Source organism: Miscanthus floridulus, chromosome 17, assembly GCF_019320115.1.
Source record: "Miscanthus floridulus cultivar M001 chromosome 17, ASM1932011v1, whole genome shotgun sequence".
NCBI lineage: Eukaryota > Viridiplantae > Streptophyta > Magnoliopsida > Poales > Poaceae > Miscanthus > Miscanthus floridulus.
This window is the reverse complement of record NC_089596.1, coordinates 87,803,822-87,824,813: the sequence shown is the minus strand read 5'-3', so window position 1 is coordinate 87,824,813 and position 20,992 is coordinate 87,803,822. Positions and strand designations below refer to the sequence as shown.

General features: G+C 46.9%; 3 protein-coding genes across 3 annotated transcripts; 2 read left to right on the top strand and 1 right to left on the bottom strand.

The window, feature by feature from the left end:
• The first annotated feature begins 3,516 nt into the window (after positions 1 to 3,516).
• Positions 3,517 to 4,406, top strand: LOC136515928 (leucine-rich repeat protein 1-like). The gene is made up of 5 exons (XM_066509378.1): positions 3,517 to 3,586; positions 3,800 to 3,902; positions 3,981 to 4,052; positions 4,180 to 4,251; positions 4,343 to 4,406. The coding sequence occupies exons 1-5, from the start codon at positions 3,517 to 3,519 to the stop codon at positions 4,404 to 4,406; spliced, it is 381 nt and encodes a 126-aa protein (XP_066365475.1).
• Positions 4,407 to 11,674: 7,268 nt separating this feature from the next.
• Positions 11,675 to 13,860, top strand: LOC136515927 (uncharacterized). Its single transcript, XM_066509377.1, has 2 exons — positions 11,675 to 12,244; positions 13,210 to 13,860. Exons 1-2 carry the CDS (start codon positions 11,675 to 11,677, stop codon positions 13,858 to 13,860), a joined length of 1,221 nt encoding a protein of 406 aa, XP_066365474.1.
• A 1,471-nt stretch (positions 13,861 to 15,331) lies between these two features.
• On the bottom strand, positions 15,332 to 19,623 carry LOC136515926 (uncharacterized). The gene is made up of 3 exons (XM_066509376.1): positions 19,254 to 19,623; positions 15,856 to 16,426; positions 15,332 to 15,735 (listed from the first exon to the last, which is right to left on the bottom strand). Exons 1-3 carry the CDS (start codon positions 19,479 to 19,481, stop codon positions 15,662 to 15,664), a joined length of 873 nt encoding a protein of 290 aa, XP_066365473.1. The 5' UTR covers positions 19,482 to 19,623; the 3' UTR covers positions 15,332 to 15,661.
• Between the last annotated feature and the right edge of the window lie 1,369 nt (positions 19,624 to 20,992).

Here is a 20,992-nt window from a genome sequence, read left to right as displayed (position 1 = left end):
GCTGTCACATAACATATTCATTGTTTTGACATAAGTTTGACATAACATAACCAAATAACCCCGTAAGTTTCGGATGTCAATATTCGTTTGACATTACAAATTAAGACCAGGAGTGTAAGGATTCCTCGGACGCCTCAATCTCTTCAGATTCGTTGGCAACACATTGGGAGTGTAGCCAACGTCGGTATGATCGCGTCGACGGTGCGTACGGCTTGTACCCTGCAGGTATATAATACACACGATTACTTATAATTCTTTATGATCGTTAGTTCATGGAGCCTATGTATTGAAACAAACTATCTTTGTTAGTACCTGTGAGGCTCTTTGGGTGCCAAACGGGGCACCACCTAGCTGAGACATGTTGATCTCGTCCTGCGGCCATTCGTCCCACTGGCCGTGCTGTCCGCGGAAACCCAGGGGTTCGTCGTCGTCGTCATCGTCCTCCTCCTCGTTCTCGATTATAGGGTCCTTCCCAGCGCTATGATGTGGTGGTGTACGCACCGTGGAAGTGGCACCCTACGTCATCGTCTAAGAAGAGCCGGCTGGTGTCCTCAAAGAGGCTGAATACGTGCCACCCGATCGCGCGGGGAGTGGCGGTTCCTCATAAGGACTGTCCATGCAGCTCTTCTTCACCTTCTACATAAATAGACGTTAAAGTTAGTTCATTACCCAAACGCATATACACTAAAGAAATATTTTCGAAACGGACAAGTTTATGTTTACCTCCACAAAAGCCGCGAGAACGCCTAGCCCCTGCCCTCTAGACTCGAGAAGCCGGAACGCTGCTTCGTTGGACAGCCTTGACAATTGTGTCGCCTGGGTATAAAAACGCGGTTGGACAGTTTTAGTACACATACTTAATACCAAAAGGATAACAAATTGTACCATTCAAGTATCTTACCATGTATCTTTGAAGCGGGGCTCTCTATAGTTGTGTGTCCTCCCTAGTGGTAACGTCGTACACATCTTCGATGACATCTTCCTCCGAGTCCTCGTCAATCGCCACGTCAGTGTATGGGGGCTTGATATGTGTCCTCGTAGACATGTGAAGCCACCGTAGATACTCGTCGAAGGTGTGCTGATCGTGTGGAGGACCCGCAAGGACCGCATGTGGTACCCTGGTCTGCCACAAATGGATATACGAGCTGTGTGTCACGCGCCAATCCTTGGTCTTGTACCTCTTCTTGCGGTCAAACCTGCAACAAAATGATGTTAATTGTACCAAACACACCTTTAAATTGTAGCATTGTTATTAATCGATAACGCACCCGTGCAATGCTTGATTGGTGGAGTAAAGCGGTGGTGGATAGCCTGTCATTCTTCCAAACTATCCACGGACTCGGATGGACAAGTGAATCTCGACCACATGGAAGAAAATAAGAGGGACGTCGCAGTGATACTCTTGTGACTCGTCCCTAGTGACAGGACTCTGATAGCCCTAGAGCTCCGGAGAATCCCAAGGACACCAAAACACCTGAAATTTCGTATACAGAGCTGTAGGAAGTGTATCATGCTCGTTCCATCACTACATTGAACACGATAATGAATTAGCAACAAATAATCTCATCATATCTAGCTTGAAAGAATATAATGAACCGAAGTACTTACTGGTAAACCATTATTAAGGGACCTCCCAACGGGCAATCGTTCCCAACACCAAACCTGGAGTAGGTAGGAGCAACCCCCAAGGTTCGTATGTCCTGAGGTGCGACGGCAGGCAACGCATAGTTGTCGATACGTCTATGCCCGGACTGCGCTGTCCCAGCTGTACCCTGCTATGTTCTCCCACGGCTGGCGATGTATATCAAGGAAGATCCAGCTGATGGTGTTGCCCAAGGCGTCTGGGAAGAGGAAAACACCAAGAAAGTGCCAGGGCCACACTTGAGCGAACCAGTCGATCTGTGCCTTCTTAGCTTGAGGGTCCAAGTACTCAAAGCGCTCTGTGATCCAGGACGACGAAACACCGGAAGTTTTCCTGTAATTGATCAAAGAAAATAAGACCCGATGCCAGCTGTAAAGCAATACAAGTATTAAATAGGTTTGAATTACTCACTTATTTTTCTTAGAGGCATCGTCGTTCGGTGGAAGAAAGCCATTAAACTGAGCCACCAGCTCCCTCCAGTGATCGTTGTCAACTATCCCTGTCACTGGAAGTTCCCCCAACCGAAGGCCTAAAATAGCCTTCACGTCCTGCAACGTCAAGGTCATCTCGCCACAAGGTAGGTGGAACGTGTGGGTCTCAGGCCTCCACCTGTTATAAGAATAGAACGACTGTAAGTTGCCTCCAATTTGTTACAAGAAAGTTTACGTACAAAGAATGCACTCGCACATGCCTACAGCTGCAGTAAATAGTGTGGGGGTCAAATAGCGGAAGACCGTGGTTGACAACACGGACAAGCTCGAGGAAGCCGGCACGCCGTATGTACGGCGTATAACGCTCGTCCCACTAATACGCCCTGGTGTGAGTGCGGGGCCTCAAAGGAAGCAAGGACACCTCTGCGTTGTTGTCACTCAAGATGTGTGCTTGATGCTGGTCGTCGTACTCCACCTCAAGAATGGGGTACAACGGGTGCTGCGTGGGAGGGGCCATCCTGTTACAAATTGATAAACAAAACGTTAGAGTATTCAAATTAATAAAATTTAAGTTAATATTAGTAAGTTCACAAACAAATCACAAACAAATTCACTAACCTAACTAGCCTAAATCCCTAAACCCAAAATCCTAACTATACTAGATAATAAATACATAATCAATCCATATAAAACTTTGGTTCTAAAATTACAAGCAATCTCTCCGTCTCAGAATAAATACACATCTTGCTTCTCGAGTAATCAAATATGTTTAAGTTTGATCAAAACTAAAAAAAAATGGTATCAATATTTATATTTCCTAATAAGTTTATTACGAAAGTATACTCTATGCTTAATGTAATAGTAAATATTATGTATCATAAATATTAGTACGCTATTATATAAATTTGGTCAAATTTTTTAAAAAATTTAACTTCAGAAAGCGAGATGTGCATTTATTTAGGACGGAAGGGGTACTTCCTCCGTCACATATCAAAAGTCGTTCTAAGATATCGCAAAGACACTAATACTCAATGAAAATAGCCTCGATGCCCCTACATGCTCCTAGAAATGCTAGCGCTAGCAGACCATCATCAACTCTTTTGCTTCTGCGCCGGCCGTTCGAGGATTGCGAGGGCACGTGGGGGTACCGTAGGGATACAAAAAATACTAACTATACTAGATAATAATAAAAAAAATATGAAATCGAGAGGGAGGTACCTTAGGAGCGGGCGGCCTTGACGCGTCGGCGTTCGTGGCGCGGCCGGCTAGGGCGCTGCGCGGCGGGAGTGGCCGGGTGCGGCGTGGGCGAGCGGCCGAGGCGAGGCCGGGCGGGCGCGTGCGCGTGCGCGGCGTGGCCGGGCGGGCACGGGCGCGTGCGGCCGCAGGCAGGGCGCCGGCGGCGGCGTTCGGGCGGGCAGGCAAGGCAGGGGTGCGTGCGGGCGGATGGGCTCGCACGCTGTATATATTTGGTCCAGCCGCGCCACGGATCAGGGCGCGGCACTGCCGCGCCAAGGTCAGTGGCACGACAAGACCTGCCACGTCATCGGTCCCCCAGGCCAGCCCACGCCACGTCAGCCCTTTACCGTGCCACCATGCATGGAGCGGCACAGGCATTTGGCCGCGCCAGGGCAATAGGCGCGACCAAAAGTGTTAGTTTAAAAAAAATCGACAATATTAGATTTAAAATTATATTAAAAAAGAGTTAAAATTAAAAAAAAATTCTCAGAGTTCGGCAAGTTGAAGAACCTGATCAGCATGGACCTGTACAACAACGACCTTTCAGGACCCCTACCAACGACGCTTGGGAACCTCAAGTCCCAAAAGGTCCTGTAAGTCACTGTCAGCTCAGTTCATGTACCCCTTCCAACACGTGCACTGCATGAACGATTGAACGTTTGGTTTGGCAGGCGTATCGACCACAACCGCCTGACGGGACCCATCCCCAGGGAGCTGTCTGGACTGCCCAACCTTGGAACCGTGTAAGCCGGTGTTCTCAGATCACATCTCACTCTGTGTTTTTTTTTTGTTTCACCATTTCTCTATGCGCACCGTCGGTGGCATGGATGCATGTCATAACAACACTGTTCTTGTTCCTTCCCATTGCAGGGATTTCTCGAGCAATGACTTGTGGGGCACGATCCCGACGACGGGACCGTTCCAGAACATTCCCCTCACCAGGTAGGTAGGAAGAGCTTCGTCTCCATGAGCCCGTGATGTTCAAATGCTCGGCTCGATCTCCTAACAGTGCGTGTATCGTGTTCCGTTGCAGCTTCTCCAACAACCCCTGGCTGAGCATGTTCGGTTGGCCGGTTCGTATCGTTGCTGGTTCGTGAAGAAGTACTGCTGGCTGATTTGTGTGAAAGAAAAATACTATTCCAGCTGAAAATTTATGATCGTTTACGACAAGCCATAGCCAAACGAACAGGTTGTGAAGCAGGGGCCGGGCGAGTATGACGCTAACTGCTAGGCGGCGGCCGTCGGTATATGAACAATAATAGAGCCATCAGTAGAGTAGTGTAGCCATCGAGCGATGAGTATGGATTCGGGGTTGTGCAAGATAGGACAAAGGCCTCGGCCCTCGCTGTAACGCCTCTCCGACGGGGCTCTCGCTTGTACTCTGAGCCTGACGGGCAGTTAAAAGTCTTCTGAAAAAAGGGAGAAAAACACGCTAACGGGGAGGCGGGAACGGAGGAGGATTCGTCGGATGGCAGGATGGCGTGGGGTAGCGGCGGCGGCTACCCAAATTTGCCGTGGCTGCTGGGTGGCCAGGTGAAACAGTCAAACAGTGATGTCGTTTGGCGTATGCACGTATGGCGAGTCCGCTGGAGCCTGGAGGGACGGGGTGTCAGCATTCCTTCTCATGGGCCGGCGTCGGATAAGCTTCTGGGCTCGTCGACTTCAGCTGAGGAAGGAGGACGCATAAAGAGGCCCAGAGTTAAGAGTACAAGGGTGTTCGGTCTGAAATGGGCCGTCTAGTGAGCCCAGCAAGAGTAGGTGTGAGTTTCCTATGTGCTGCTCTGATCTCTGCCGTGTGGGCATGAACATTGTAAACAAAGAACCCTGAACTCGAACCCGAGATTCATCCATTTTCCTGCCCCTGCTGTTCTTCTCGCCCCTTTGTTCTGTTCCTCCGATCCGTTCCCCTTTGCTGCTAACAAATTGGTATTCAGAGCCTATCCTTCCTCGGTCGAACCAGCGATTCATCCGCCTAGATCGGAGGTTGTAATCCTTGCCTCGATTTCTATCCTGGAACCCCACGAAATCATCCACGACCACTTCACCAGGTTTAAGAAACACGTCGGGGCCATGGATTCCAATACCAAGCTTCTTCTCGATGAGCTCAGATCGGTGAAGGTCTCCCTCGAGTCGTCTCTCGGCGGCCGAATCGGAGAGGTGGAGGCATCGCTAGGCAAGCGGATTGGGGCCGTGGAGCATTCCATTGCGGACCGGTTCAATCGCTTGGAGGAGGCCGCCAAAGTGCTCGACGAGTGGAAGCCCAAGGTGGATGTGTCGGTGGTGGAGCTGCACGCGGAGTTGGGCGAGGTCCGCAAGTCCGACGCCGTGGTAGAGCGGATGCGCGAAGAAATGACCGTGCTCTGCAAGACCGTGAGTCATGTGGTGCTCGACTAGGATCCGTCAGCATCCGCTAGGGTCCTCAAGCTCATCCCGTGGTGGCCGCGGCGACAGCATCTACCGGGCACCCGGCCATCGGCCCGTTTGTTGGGCACGGCGCGGCACATCACCACTGGGGGTCGGAGCCCATGGCTCAACCCTCGGTCAAGGGTAAGCTCATCGAGACCCTTCCCCAGCCCACCCATCAGTATGTTCTTCACAAGTCACTTTCTAGCTCGGCGTTGGAGTTGGGGGATCAGGAGTTTCCTAGTGCTAGGGGCGCACCGCATGAGCATCGCGCACATTGGGGGCCGCAATACTCTAGTAGTAAATTACCTAAGATGGATTTTCCAATTTTTGATGGGGAGGATCCGAAGCTGTGGCTTAGCCGTTGTGATGATTATTTTGACATGTATATGGTTGAGCCCAATCAATGGATTCGTGTGGCCTCCATGCGGATGACTGGAGCCGCGTCTCGCTGGCTGCAGTCCTTAGATCTCAAGGTGAAGAAGATGAGTTGGGAGGAGTTCTATCGGTTGGTCCTTCATCATTTTGGTCGGGATCAATATGAGTTGTTGATTCAACAGTTATTTCATATTCGTCAGTCCGGGGCTGTTCAGGAATACGCTGACCGGTTCACTGGCTTAGTTGATCAACTCCTCGCCTATGGCAAAACTATAGATCCTTTGTTTTATGCTTTGCGTTTTGTGGATGGGTTGCGGGATGACATGCGTTCTGCTGTTCATATGCAACGACCTTCTACCGTGGATGCTACCTGTGTTCTTGCCCTGTTGCAGGAGGAACTGGTGGATCCGAGTCGCCAGAAATCACCGTCCAGGGCCGTGCCCATGCTGCAGCAGGTGCCGGTTCCTGATAGTGGTGGGCGAGCCCCTGCTGGTGGCGCCGTTGCCGGGGAGAAGCGGTGTGACAGAACCGCCCAATTTATACAAGATCAAGTACGGTTGTCCCCGCTAACACGTTGACACACCCATACTTTCACTCATATAAACCCGATAGTCCGCCGAGTGTCCCGAAAGACCTCGATAAATCAACATCACAACCAAGATCGCGTGATTAAGCAAATACACATCACATACACAGGGTTGCAGTGAAAATAATATTACAAATGGGTTCACAAATAAAAGTACCAGTTTGGGTTTTAAAACCGCTTAGTGAAAACAACATAGCTTTTAAATGACTACATTAATATAAGTTTTAAATATATTGCTAGCATAAGTGACATCATCCGACAAAAGCATAGAGATGAGAAGTAAGTATAGAATCACCGAGCCCACCGGCGGTTAGCCACCATCATCAACAGGTCGAGAACATCACCTGCAACAAGGGGGGATAAACCCTGAGTACTCGAATGTACTCAGCCAGACTTACCCGTCTTAAACCAAAATAAAGCGACACCAAGGATTATGCATGGCTTTCTTTAGTGGGCTAGCTGACTTGTTTGCGAAAAGCATAAGCTATCATGAAGAAACCATTTTAAGTACTTTGCATCATCTTTATTATGACCTATCCATCTAGGTAAGCACCTGTACTATAGCAATCACTTGATTAACCAATAACATCTAGTTACCAATTTAGATTTAGCATATTCCATACCATCCAGATAACCATCATTGTTCCATAATAATTACTACGATGCCGTAACTCGAGTCAAGTGCTCACTATCCAGGAGCGATGGTGATTCGAATCGATTCCTAACCAGCTGGTGATTTATTCCTTACACAAACCTCACTCACCCGCTAAAGTAAGATATTGATCACCGAGTCAACTATTCAGGAATCTCGAGTTTGCCAGGAACCACATATACCCGGGGGCCGACCGACTGCTCTTTGGTCTTATCTTCGTGCCCCCATGTCCTACCACACCTGCTCCAGTACAGTGCGCTGCGGGCAATCTACTCGGCCCGAATAATCTCCCAGCTTCACGGTCGGAAGGTACTTTATCCGGCCAGCTAAATGTAAGGCATGCGTTCAACATGACTCGAGGGCCAACAATGGTCGGTCCTTAATCGACACAGACAGAAACTAACAGCACCCCAGAACCCTGTCTGGTTGCCTCCAACTTTTTTCCGTCCGGTCTCCAATTATCCATCACACATGGTTAATTCCAGGATATCATTCTTTCCATAGCTAAATTCTTTCAGTAACCACCTATAATATAGGTGACCGGATATCACCGATCGCTACCGGTCTAAGCAAGGCTAAGCAGTTATTCAATCCCGACCTAACAGGGTAATAAGTTAATAAGGTAGGCAAGGATAGTAATAAATGCATCAACGGTTTCAATCAACTCCTACAACTTAATGCAACAATATATAACTCGTATAAAGAAAGAATTGCTTTTATAAAGTAGGAGACTTAGAATGCTCCGGGGCTTGCCTGGGATCCAACACAAGTCAGTTCTGTTAGCTTGCACCGTCATGGTGATATCTCCGGTCCTAGCACTTGCTTAGTCCTTCCATCTTCGGGATAGATCCTCCATACATTGTCTTCGGGTTCGGCTCCAACATCATGTTCTTCACGTGGTTCATCTAGCGCACCTAGATGAGATGCAAGATGCGTGTGTATGAATATGATGAATTGTAACACAAGATGCATCACATAAACATTCAAGAAAAACACAAGATTATGCAAGACATAGACACCAATAGCTATTTAACTAACCTCACACCACTAACTATAGAGAGCAAGCTACTCACATCAACTCATATCAAGCAAACAAGTTATTCACAGAAATCACAGAGTCAAGGCTGCAACAGCAGCAGCTAATTTTACTCATAACAGGAGTTGTACTAATCCAAAAGACATGCAACAAGATAATCTGGAAAGCTTATGGAATTTTCTACAATTCATCTTTAATCATCTTATCATGATTCTTAAGTTAACTAAGTCAATTATACCCATTTACAGAAACTGGTCCACAATTGATAGAAAGCAGTCATTTCTGAAACCCAACTTTAAACAGGCATAACTCATAAACCACAAGGCCAAATACCACCAAATTTTAACAGCAGCTAGATACATGAATTATCTACAACTTTTGTATAAACAAGTTTTACAACAAAGCATATTATCATAAAGAACTTTGCTAAGTTCTCAGATCTGTCCAAAAACCACATTTGCAAGAAAATAAATATTAACTTATGTTGCAAACACATAATTAGGCAAAACCAACTTTACCAACATGTCATACATGACTAAAGAACACTAGAAAACCTAGTGTACATGACCAAATAAATTCTTTTAATGCATTTCTTAATTTATTTTAGACATCAAGGTGTATTTATGAACATATACGAAAAGTGCACGATAAATTCTACAAAAAATACAGTAACTCATACATCCTCTCAATAGTCTACTGTACAAATTTCACTCTATTTGAATATGTATAGCAACCTCTATGAAAAAGACAAGTTGCTAAAGCAAGAAATCATGTGAGAGCAAGATAAACCAATAACTCACTCATACTTCATCCAATACTCATGAATTTTTTACCACACATCAACTATCACATGAGTAGAATGCCACAAAAATTTCACTTCATTTGGAGCCCTAGATCTACAGTTATGAAAAATAACAAATTCAACTAGTATTACAACCTTACTGCACAAATCTATTTTTACCGCAAAATATTTAAACTAAAACATGCCATATTATAGATCTACTGCATAGACAATTTCACAAGGATTCTAAAAAGTCCTCATTTACTATTTTATTAATTTTCTATGATTTACTATGAATTTCCAAAGTTCCTGCAAAATAATTACAAACCAGTCCTTATGGCACTATTCACATGAGTCACAGGTTCTACAGAAAGGCCCCTGCTCTTCTTCGAATTGCTGTATGAGGTCCCTAACGCGAATTTGAACAGAGGACGCCGAGGAATCAGCCGGTAGCGGCCAGAGAAGGGCCGGCGGCGGCGGGGGAAAGGTGGGGAAGCACTAGGAGGTTGGTGCACACATGTAGGTGGCCACAGCTTGCTCCGCGGAGGCCCAACGCGGCCTGCCCACGCACGTCGGCGGCCTGGGCGACGGTGGCAGGCGGCACCAGCGCTGCGGGGCGTGGCATGGCCGACGGGGGAGTGCGGGAGGGGCAGCGTGGTGAGAGGAATATGATGGCACTGACGGCTTGGAAAGAGGAAGGGCTGAGCAGCGGGGACGCGGCGAGGCCGAGCTCGGCCATGGCGGCCATGGCTGCCCACGTTCGCGAGCAACAGCGAGGCGAGGGTGCAAGGGAGAGAGTGAGCCCGGTCGTCCATAACGGCCTGGCGCACGTGGAGAAGCAGCGAGGCGACCGTAGGGAGGCAAGGGCACGCGGCAAGGGAGAGGGCGCGCGGCGTCCATGCAAGAAGACCACGCGGCATATCGTCGAACACGTGGTGCGCGTAGAAGTGGGCAGAGCGGGCGTCAGTTCTGGCTGGCTACAGGCCGAATTAGTTACTAGGCCTAAAACAAAGTTTGAAGCCCGCGAACTGCTCTTCATTTTTCATTTAGAGACCAAGGTCATTAGAGCTCTTCAATAGCGGGTAATTAAGCCACAAACTGTCAGTGTTAGCGCCTTGATAACGGTCACGGAAATTCACTTTCGGAAGTCAAAACTCGATCAAACTCAGTGCAACTTTTTGCATGCTCTTCTCCATAATATAACCTTCAACTTTTATTTTTGGACCAACTCAAGTTGCTTAACGAATTTTGGAGAACGCGGAATGCCAACGTCGTTGCTTAGCGAAACTCCTGACTTAGAATATTTCTAAGTGCTGAAAACAACAGCAAATTCGATCTTGTGACCTCGATTTGACTTACTTCCAAGATGATCTAGCTCTTCATCCAAAAACAAAGTTTGTTCTACATGATATGGACTACAACTTTCATTTAATGTCCAACCTCAAAACTAGTATAGATCCTGCTATTCTACTTTGACCAAAGTAGGATCACGATGAAGCTTAAATATCTTTTTTGATCCATTGGAGCATTTTCTTGGCATTTGCCCAACATGAACCTTTCATAACTTTTGTTGTAGAGTTCATCTAGAGTCATTTGGGCATGGTTGCAAGATTTGGTTGATATCTCATGTTCTCATTCACTTAATAGTGCAATTCAAGCACTTAGTAAAATCATTCCAACAAGGATATAACTTATCATTTCATGTGACTTTTTGATTCTAAACTTCATGAAACTTTTCGAGTGTCCAATATAGATGGGTATTGATGTGAGACACATGAAGATATCCCAATCATACCACCCAAGCATATATCTTGAAAAGGGGTCTATAGGCGAGCAAAGGTGCAATATCCAAGTTTAGGTTGGGGCTCGTTTCTATAGGTTTGACCTTGACATCTTCATCATCACTTAATATACCATGTTTTAGCTTAAACCCATTGCTTAACTGGTGGCAAACATCTGGGGTGTTACAAGCGGCGTCGTCGGGGTGTCGAGGACAAGCTGAATACTCTTCGCTCCTATCGACGCGCCCGCGGGCTCTGCATTCGCTGCGGTGAAAAATGGTCTCACGACCATAAGTGCCCCGAAGCTCTTTAGTTACATGCTCTGCAAGAATTCTAGGATATGTGCAATAGTGAAGACTCAGAGTGCTGTGAGGAGGTCACCCCAGGGGATGATTGTACTCAGGTGTTTGCTGTCCATGTATTGACCACAGTCGTTGCTCCCACACCTGTTAGGTCTATTCATTTTGAGGGCATTGTCCAGGGCATTCCTATTTAGATTCTGGTGGATTCAGGCAGCTCTTGCTCCTCTGTTAGCACCACTCTGGCTAGTAAGTTGACAGGTGCTACATCGCTGGACAATTCGCCAAAGGTTCGCATCGCTGATGGCAGTTTGGTTGAGTGCCTGCAATCTTTCAGTGCTTTGTCTTGAGAAGTTGATTCGTGCCAGTTAACTTTAGCTTTCTTGGCTCTTCCAATGCCCTCTTATGACATGATCATTGGTATGGATTGGCTGGCTACACATAGTCCGATGCAAATTGATTGGCAGCACAAGTGGGTTATGATTCCATATGGTCAGTCTACTGTGCGGTTGCAGGGCAAGCTCAGGGAGTTGCCAGAGGGTTCAGTTATTCAGGTTACTGCACTTTCTTCTGATGATCATACTCAGCAGGAGTATGTTCCTCAGGCTGTATCAGAATTGTTGAAGGAGTTTGAGTCAGTGTTTGCCCCTCTAGCTGGTTATCCGCCTGCTCGGCTATTTGATCATGCTATACCACTTATTCTGGGAGCATCTCCTATGCAAGTTCGTCCCTACCGATATCCACCTTTGGTCAAGGACAAAATTAAGAGGCAAGTCACTGAAATGCTAGATGCTGGTATTATTCAGCCTAGCAAGAGCCCCTTTTCATCATCTGTTCTCCTGGTTAAAAAGAAGGACGGGACATTCCGGTTCTGTGTTGATTTCTGCCACCTCAATGCGATCACAGCCAATGCTAAGTATCTAGTTCTAGTAATTGAGGAGTTGCTGGATGAACTCACCCATGCATCATGGTTCACTTGTTTGGATCTTACTGCTGGTTACCATCAAATTCGGCTGCAAGTGGGCGACGAACCGAAGATGGCTTTTCAAACTCATTCGGGATAGTATGAATTCTGAGTGATGGCATTTGGATTGACTGGTACCCCGGCTACTTTTCAGAAGGCCATGAACACTACTCTAGCGCCATTGTTGCATCGCGGAGTACTGGTCTTCTTTGACGACATCCTGATTTATAGTAGGTCTCTTGAAGAACATCTGGTCCATCTCCGACAAGTGTTGGACCTCTTGCGCCGTGACCAGTGGCAGGTGAAGCTGTCTAAGTGTGTGTTTGCTCAGCGTCAGTTGAAGTATCTGGGGCATGTGATTTCTGAGCATAGAGTGGCCACGGATCCTGATAAAGTGCACGTAGTTTTACACTGGCCTGTGCCCTCGTCTGTCAAGGAACTCCGCAGTTTCTTGGGGCTGGCAGGGTATTACCGGCGCTTTGTTAAGCATTTTGGTGTGATCACTCATCCGCTGACGGAGTTGCTCAAGAAAGGGCTCTGTTCGTCTGGTCCACTGTTCATGATGCTACTTTTCATGCTCTCAAACATGCCTTGACTTCTGCACCCGTGCTGGCCTTGCCGGATTTCTCCAAGCCGTTCTCTGTGGAGACAGATGCGAGTGGGACAAGAATTGGTGTCGTGCTTACTCAGGATGGCCACCCGCTAGCTTTTCTTAGTAAGTCTCTTTCCCTCCGTTCCCAGGGTCTCTCGACCTATGAGAAGGAATATCTTGCCATTTTGATGGCATTGGACCATTGGCGCAGTTATCTGTAGCACGCTGAGTTTCGCATTATCACTGATCAGAAAAGTCTAGTGCAGCTATCTGAGCAGCGTTTGCATACCCCTTGGCAATAGAAGGTGTTCACCAAGCTCATCGGATTGCAATATTAGATTATGTACAGGAAAGGGGATGACAACAAGGCTACTGATGCCCTGTCCCGAATGCCAGCTGGGAATTGTTCAGCGCTTTCTGTGGCTCAGCCTCAATGGTTACAAGAGGTAGTTGCTTCTTATGCGTCTGATTCTCACGCCCAGCAAATCATCGCTAAGTTGGTTATTGATCCTTCCGTGGTGCCCTATTTTACATATAAGGATGGTCTGCTGCGTTATGATCAGCGAGTTTGGATCGACCATCACCCTGATCTGCAGCATCGCATCATCGCGGCTATGCATGACAGCACCATTGGAGGACATTCGGGCATTCCTGTTACTTACAGGCACATTAAGCAGCTGTTCGCCTGGCCAGGTCTCAAGTCAGCGGTGCAGAAATTTGTCCGTTCTTGTTTGACATGCCAGCAAGCCAAGCCGGATCGCTCCCGTTTGCCAGGGCTGCTACAGCCATTACCTGTTCCTAATCGCGCCTGGCAGATCATTTCTATGGACTTTATCGAAGGTCTTCCAGTATCCGGGGTTTTCAATTGCATCTTGGTGGTAGTGGATACATTCTCCAAGTACGCCCATTTCATTGCTTTGAAGCATCCTTTCACAGCGGCAACTGTGGCTAAGCTGTTTTTGTCTCAAGTTTATAAGCTGCATGGCTACCCAATGCCATTGTGTCTGACAACGACCGCATTTTTACCAGTCACTTCTGGAAAGAGCTCTTCAAGTTGGCAGGTGTGGATCTTTGTATGAGCTCGGCATACCATCCGCAATCGGAAGGCCAAACTGAGCACGTCAACCGGTGCTTAGAAGCCTTCCTTCGGTGTTATGTTCATGCTTGTCCCCGGCAATGGAGCTCTTGGCTTGATGTGGCGGAATTCTGGTATAACACCTCTATGCATGCTGCTTTGGGCCGGTCACCTTTTGAAGTACTCTATGGCTTTGCTCCCCAGCAGTTTGGCCTGAATGCTACCCAAGACTCGCCCATTTTAGATTTGTCAGAGTGGCTCCATGATCGTGAACTCATGACGGATCTGATCAAGCAGCATCTCCACCGTGCTAAGCAGAGGATGAAAAAGCAAGCGGGTGAGAACCGTTCAGAGCGCGAGTTTCAGCTGGAGGATTGGGTGTTCTTGAAACTGCAGCCTTATGTGCAGTCCTCTTTGGCCGCTCGTTCTAACCAAAAGTTGGCATTCAAGTATTTTGGGCCTTTCCGCATCATTGTGCGCATCGGGTCAATCGCTTACAAGTTGGAGCTTCCTGTTTCCTCTTCCATTCACCCCATTTTTCATGTGTCACAGCTCAAGCAAGCCGTGGGTGCTCACCAAATTGTCGAGAAGCTGCTGCCACCATCATCTGTTCGCTGGAGTATTCTAGAGAAGATTCTCCAGCGCCGAACAATCATCAAGGGCTCCGCACCTGTACGCCAAGGTTTGATCAAATGGTCTCACTTGCCTTCTTCCTTGTCTACCTGGGAAGATTTGGACTATCTTCGGCAGCGGTCTTGGGGCATCCAGGCGCGCAAGAGGGAGGGGATGTCAGCATTTCTTCTCATGGGCCGGCGCCGGATAAGCTTTTGGGCTCGTCGGCTTCAGCTGAGGAAGGAGGACGCATAAAGAGGCCCAAAGTTAAGAGTACCAGGGTGTTCGGTCCGGAATGGGCAGTCTAGTGAGCCCAGTAAGAGTAGGTGTGAGTTTCCTATATGTGCTGCTCTGATCTCTGCCGTGCGGGTATAAATATTGTAAACAAAGAACCCTGAACTCGAACCCGAGATTCATCCGTTTTTCTGCCCTGCTGTTCTTCTCGCCCCTGTTCCTCCGATCCATTCCCCTTTCTGCTAACACGGTTTTTTTTTTCGTTATAGCTGAAAATAACGATGGCGTATCATATGAAGTAGCTTCTGCAGATGCTCTGTTTGTACAATGTAGTATCCATTGGTCCCGCAAACTGTTAGTTGACGCAAGCTTACTGACGGTCTAAGGAGAACGGGCTGTTAAAAGTCTTCTGAAAAAAAGGAGAATAACGATGTCCTATTATAATTCAGACTTTCAGAGCATTCAGCTTTGGCAATATCGCTATTGGTTCTACGGGCGCAAGTATATATGAGAGTATATATATATACGATCACAGTTCATAGTAAGAAGCAAATAAAAGTCACGACCACATAATGACATCGAGGTAACTCTCTAAGGCAGAAAATCTTTGACCATTGTATTGACGATTCCAAGCGACTGAACGACTTACGGTGTGTTTAGTTTGAGAAATGGGTGGTCCATCATATTTCGCTCCTCACTTTTTATATTTGATTTGTGGGATGAAATGAGTTGATTCATTACCAACTCATTCCACACAGACTAACAATTAGTATATATTTGAGATACGAGTTGGTTCCACCAAAATTTATGGGATGAACACCAAACACACCCGAGGACCACTCTGACTACACCATGTACTCTCTATAACAGACTTTCTAAACTATATGATCTAATACCATCTTAAAACTAAGAAGACACTACTGGATCTCCCAGCATCTAATTAAACTCGATGAAATCATCTACGGTGACGCTGAAGGAGTTGTCACCGGCGGCTCTGCTGGCGTAGGAGGCATTATCGGCGGCACCTGTCGCGCTGTCAATCAAATATGAACGAACAAGCATCAGCATCACCAGATTAATCTCCTTGCGACGGAAGGAAGCATACATAAAATCTGTGGAATCTCATAATGCGAGAGGCATTGTAATAACTTACATTTGCATGCGAAGAGAGTTTGAAGCGGCAGCACGGTGCCGCAGGCGAGCGGTAGGATGAGCATGCGGATCGGGTCCACGGGCTTGGGCAAGAACTGGTTCATGTCCCCGTTCATGCCGTGCCAGAGGCAGATGGGCGCGTCCCTGATGACGGACTTGAGCCCGTCGCAGCACTCGCCGGGGGGCGTCAGCACGGTGATGTTGGTCAGGTAGTCCGTGCACAGCAGCATCCCCACCAGCGGCGTCATGCACTCCTCCGGCTGGGGTTGGGCCGGCGGCGGAGGGGATGAGAACGTCGTCAAGCTGGCACCCAGTTTGCCGCCGCCGCCTTGGAGAGGCGGAGACGACGACCCCGGCGGCGGGAGGAGCGGGATCAGGGGCTGCAACATGCCGATGATGCCGCCCAGCCCCGGGAAAAGCAGGCCCAGGATCGCGGCCAGTAGGTTTGGAGGTAGGCCATGTGGCGACCCTTGCCGTGGGAGAGAGTTGCCGGCGAGCACGCACGGCGATGAGCACGGCGTCGCCGTCTCGAGCAGGGAAGCCACGGAAGGAAGAAGGGAATTGGGAATTTGTTCGAGTCATGTCGTCTTACAGGCCCTTTCAAGTGACAGCTCAAATCAATTAACGGTACATCCCCTCTCCCTTAAGCAGCATCGTGTCCTCACGATGTAGACGGAACAGAAGTAGCTGTAGCCGATGCAGACAGTGCTTGGGGTAGCGAAGCCAGCGGCTCCCATTGCGCCCAGTGTGTTGGGCAGGACTGCCGCTGCACCAGAGCTTCAGACACCACGTGTCGTACGACCAGTTGAAGTCTGGTACCCAACACTCGAGCTGGAGGCAAACTAATAAAAAGAGTCAGCAGGGCCTTGAAAGTTTCAAGTTTTTTCACTCTTTCTCTGTCACATTAATTTTTAGCCGCTTGTATGGAGTATTAAATATAGGTAAAAAAATAACTAATTACACAGTTTAGTTGGAAATCACGAGATGAATCTTTTGAGCCTAGTTGTTGGTCCACGATTGGACAATATTTGCCAAATAAGACGAAAGTGGTACTATTCATCAGGTTGAAAAAAGTTTCAATCTAAACCAGGCCCAGATTGAGTTCATCATCAGCAGAAACAGTCACCTGAGGAGGCACTGCCTTTTTCAGTTTAGACACATGAATGATGGGATGAATTTGGCTCGAAGCCGGGAGCTGTAATTTGTATGCCACCTGACCGATTTTTGAGAGAATGAGGTATGAACCATGCACCGCAGGTATGTTTCTAAGTATTAGTTAAGACGCTCAGCTTGACCGTCGGTTTGAGGGTGGTAGGCTGAGCTCATGTTTAAGGTTGTATCTGTGAGTTTGAATAACTCTTGCCAAAAGGAGCTAGTGAAGACTCGGTCTCTATCAGATATAATTACAGTGGGCATGCCATGAAGTTTATAAATGTTGGCAAGAAATGCTTGAGCCACAGTGATAGCAGTATACGGATGAGATAAACAAATAAAGTGTGCATACTTGGTAAGCTTGTCAATGACAACCAAGATTATGCCAGAGTACAAACAGCTGCAGTGCTCAGTTTGTGGTGGAGGTATTAGAGCTGAAACAACCGTGGCCACCACCTAAACAAAATTTGATAATGCTGCAGCCATGCATCAGTTGTGGCTTGGGTTGGCCAAATACAGGGAGTTCATGTTTAGAGGCATATTGGGAGACCCACATGTGCAAGCTGCATTGGCTTCGATTTCTTCAAAGTGATGCACAAGTTGATGAGAGCAACAGGAGTGGAGCTGTTGATCTATTTCTGTCAATTTTTTTTGCCAGCTTTGGCTTTTCACTGAGATTCCAGTTGCAGGCATGTCTATGCTCTTGAATGGAGGATTTTATTTACTCACGTACTTTTAGATGAAGTACCAGATAAGTTTCCCTGATCTATCTCCATCCCAAGAAAAGTACAGAGCTATTTCTAGACTGCACAAGCCTAGTGCTCTTGCTGCTCTTATGCTAGTCACAAGTTCTACCCATCCTGTGCTTTACAAATTGCTCTCTGGAGTCTCATGGGAATTTGAACCTTGGCCACCATACATTCAAAGATTCTGCATGCACTTGGTTAGCATTTACGCTTTTCAGCAAGAGGGGAACTATGCACAACTTGATTTGAGTGAGGGCAACTTAACTCATGGGCACTGCAATTTGGTGACATATGCTATTGGTTGTATGGTGCTTGTAACTAAGATGGCGTGTGGAGGTATTAAAAGTGGATGGTTAATAGCACAGGTTAATCTATGGCTACTCTGGAATAATATGAGTGCATATCAGTTGTACAGTCCAACAGGAGTGCAATTTATGCTTGTGTGGCTGCTACCTTGCAAGAAAATTGTGGACTTAATTTCTGTTGCAAGCAGCAAGGATACTTGTTCTGTTTGGGCATTGCTTCTGATTTTTGCTTGCACCTCATCAAAGAAAGTCGACCAATCACTCATGGTGCTTCAAGTGTTGCATCAGCTTGGGATTTTTATAGAGTTCAGTGATTCTGTTGATACATATTGGACGCCACATGACATCAAGTATGCTGAAATTGTTACAAGGGTGCAAATACAGAGGATATGCTGGCAGGAGCAAGAGCTCAAATTACTCGAGGTGAACGAGAATAGCACTGAAGATTCAGACGAGCGACAAGTCAGACTTTGGGTTTCTTTCCAATTCCGTCAGCATGATCTGGTTGTGTACCTGAGAACCCTTATAACCTACATGCTGAGTGAATTATGGGTGACAGCTTCTCTTCGTAACATTAATTAGTCAATTATTGGCCAATCCACTATCCAAGCAGTCTGTATTGACCTTGCTGAAGAAGCAGTGAGAGCTGATCGAATTGCATACCTGACGCTACTGCTATACACTCATATTGCACTACTGACGATAGCAGAAGATACAATTCATATTGGGTCCTCGTTACCATCAACTGTCTCTGATGTGCAGATTCTGGAGATAGTGGCATACCACCTTCCATGCAAATGAAACAGAGCAGTTACTCAGGTTCTACTCAAGTGAGCTGAATTACTAGTTGAAATATCCACCTGGGTCAATGTAGATCAAGTTCCACGGAAGCTAACTTCCACAACGGCTTGGGGACAAGCCGTGTTTCAAGGATGGGGGAATGTCACGGTACATGCTGCGGACACCCGAGAAGAGCCCAAGAGCTAGGAAGACTTGGAAGCCCAGCACACATTACGACGGCTCAGAATGGAACACCTGACCAAGCCCCGTTGCATCGGGTGAATGGCTGTTTCTCTACAGCTGTAATACGTGATGATACTTAAGGAGAGACTTGATTTGGTTGTAATCGAAAAACAGGCGAGCTATTACTACCTTATCCTTAGCTACTTGTGTTTCTCCGTGATCCTATAATATACATCCAGTATCGTTACAAGCGGGGATGCTTGGTCGGCCACCTTTTCTGCTGCTTCTTGGCCTGCGACCACGGGCTTGAATGCTTGCTGGACTTGGAGCCTCGCCGCTTCCGAGGGTTGCAGCGCCGCCGCCGCCATGGCGAAGGCGAAGAACAGAGCGATGAGCTTGGGCGAAGCCATGGCGAATTGGAGGACGAAGCTATGGCGCTTTGCGTGTTGGATTGGATGCATGACCACGTGGTTTTGGCCTTCAATTTATAGTCTGGATGGATGGCCTCGAGTTCGAGATAAGAAATTCAGACATTTCGTGTAACGAGATTGGATTCTTAATTTCTCATACCCTTATTATTACTGCTTCTGATTAATTTGTCCTTCAATCAAAGGATTAAACGAGGGTCTGTCTCTGTTTGCATGTCTGTAGCCCTTGTTTAGTTCGCGAAAAGTTGGAAATTTGGCTACTGTAGCACTTTCGTTTTTATTTGGTAATTAGTGTTCAATCATGGACTAATTAGTTTCAAAACGTTCGTCTCGTAATTTTCAACCAAACTGTGCAATTAGTTTTGTTTTTCGTCTACATTTAATGCTCCATGCACGTATCGTAAGATTCGATATGATGGGTACTGTAGCACTTTTTGGGAAAACTTTTCACGAACTAAACAAGGGCTTAGAAGAGAAACGATGAAGGCTGCACAGAGTCCTGCTGATCTTGCGCTCGTAAAAATTGTAATCTTCTTTCAGATAAAGTTGGACGGGATATGGATGGCCGTAGTCGAGATAATCTACTTTCTGCTTGAGTTGATCGGAAGTACGAAGAGTGCATCATCAAGCACCGAGGAGTCCGGAACTGCTGACTAGTTTCAAGTTCAGACATTGCAGATTGCATGCATAGTTTCAAGATCAGACATTGCAGATTGAAAGAATCCGACATTTCTGAAATTGAGAGTCTGGTTGATGTTCTATCTTAAATCCCTGTTCGCGTCGATATGTAAAAATTGAAGTTTGCTGTAACGAGATATGACTCGTTTCTTGGACGCCTTTTCTTTTTTGGCTTGTACAAAGCAGATTGAGTTTTAAAAGCTACATCCCTTTCATCAGGTACGATACGAATGAGAGATTTCAGAATAGCCCAGGAAAAAGATAACCAGGCTGTTCGGGAGGCCGTAAACGATCGTGGATTATTTACTGTTGGCTGGTTTTGTGTGAGAGAAAAATACTGTTCCCGGCTGAAAATTTACAATCGTTTACGAGCAAGCGAACAGGCTGGACATTCACCCATTTAATCTGATTTCAGAATAGCCCATGAAAAAGAAAACATTCACCCCCACTTTTGAAGGGATCCGTGACGGCACGACGCTTTGCATAATTGTATTACAACCAGATATATATGCCGGGAGATATGAATGCGTTAGCTCGAAGAACTTTGTATTGAACACGGACACGTGGGTCTTCGTATCGAAACCGAATAGGATGCGGATACGTGAGCTAGGGGATTTTGGTTTCCTCGATGGATTGAAGCCGGGTTCTAAAAAGGAGCTAGTGCGGAGGAGGCCGATTTCGCTAAGGAAACCAGGGGATCACGTGCGGAGGGTGGAGAACCGATTGTACTTTTCAAGAAGACACAGACTTTTACTTATGGGTTATTTGATCTACGCCATTATAATTCTTCAACTTTAGAGATATTCTATTACAATTCACCTATTCTAAAACTTGTCGTTACAATTCTTCTTCTACCTGATTCTTGC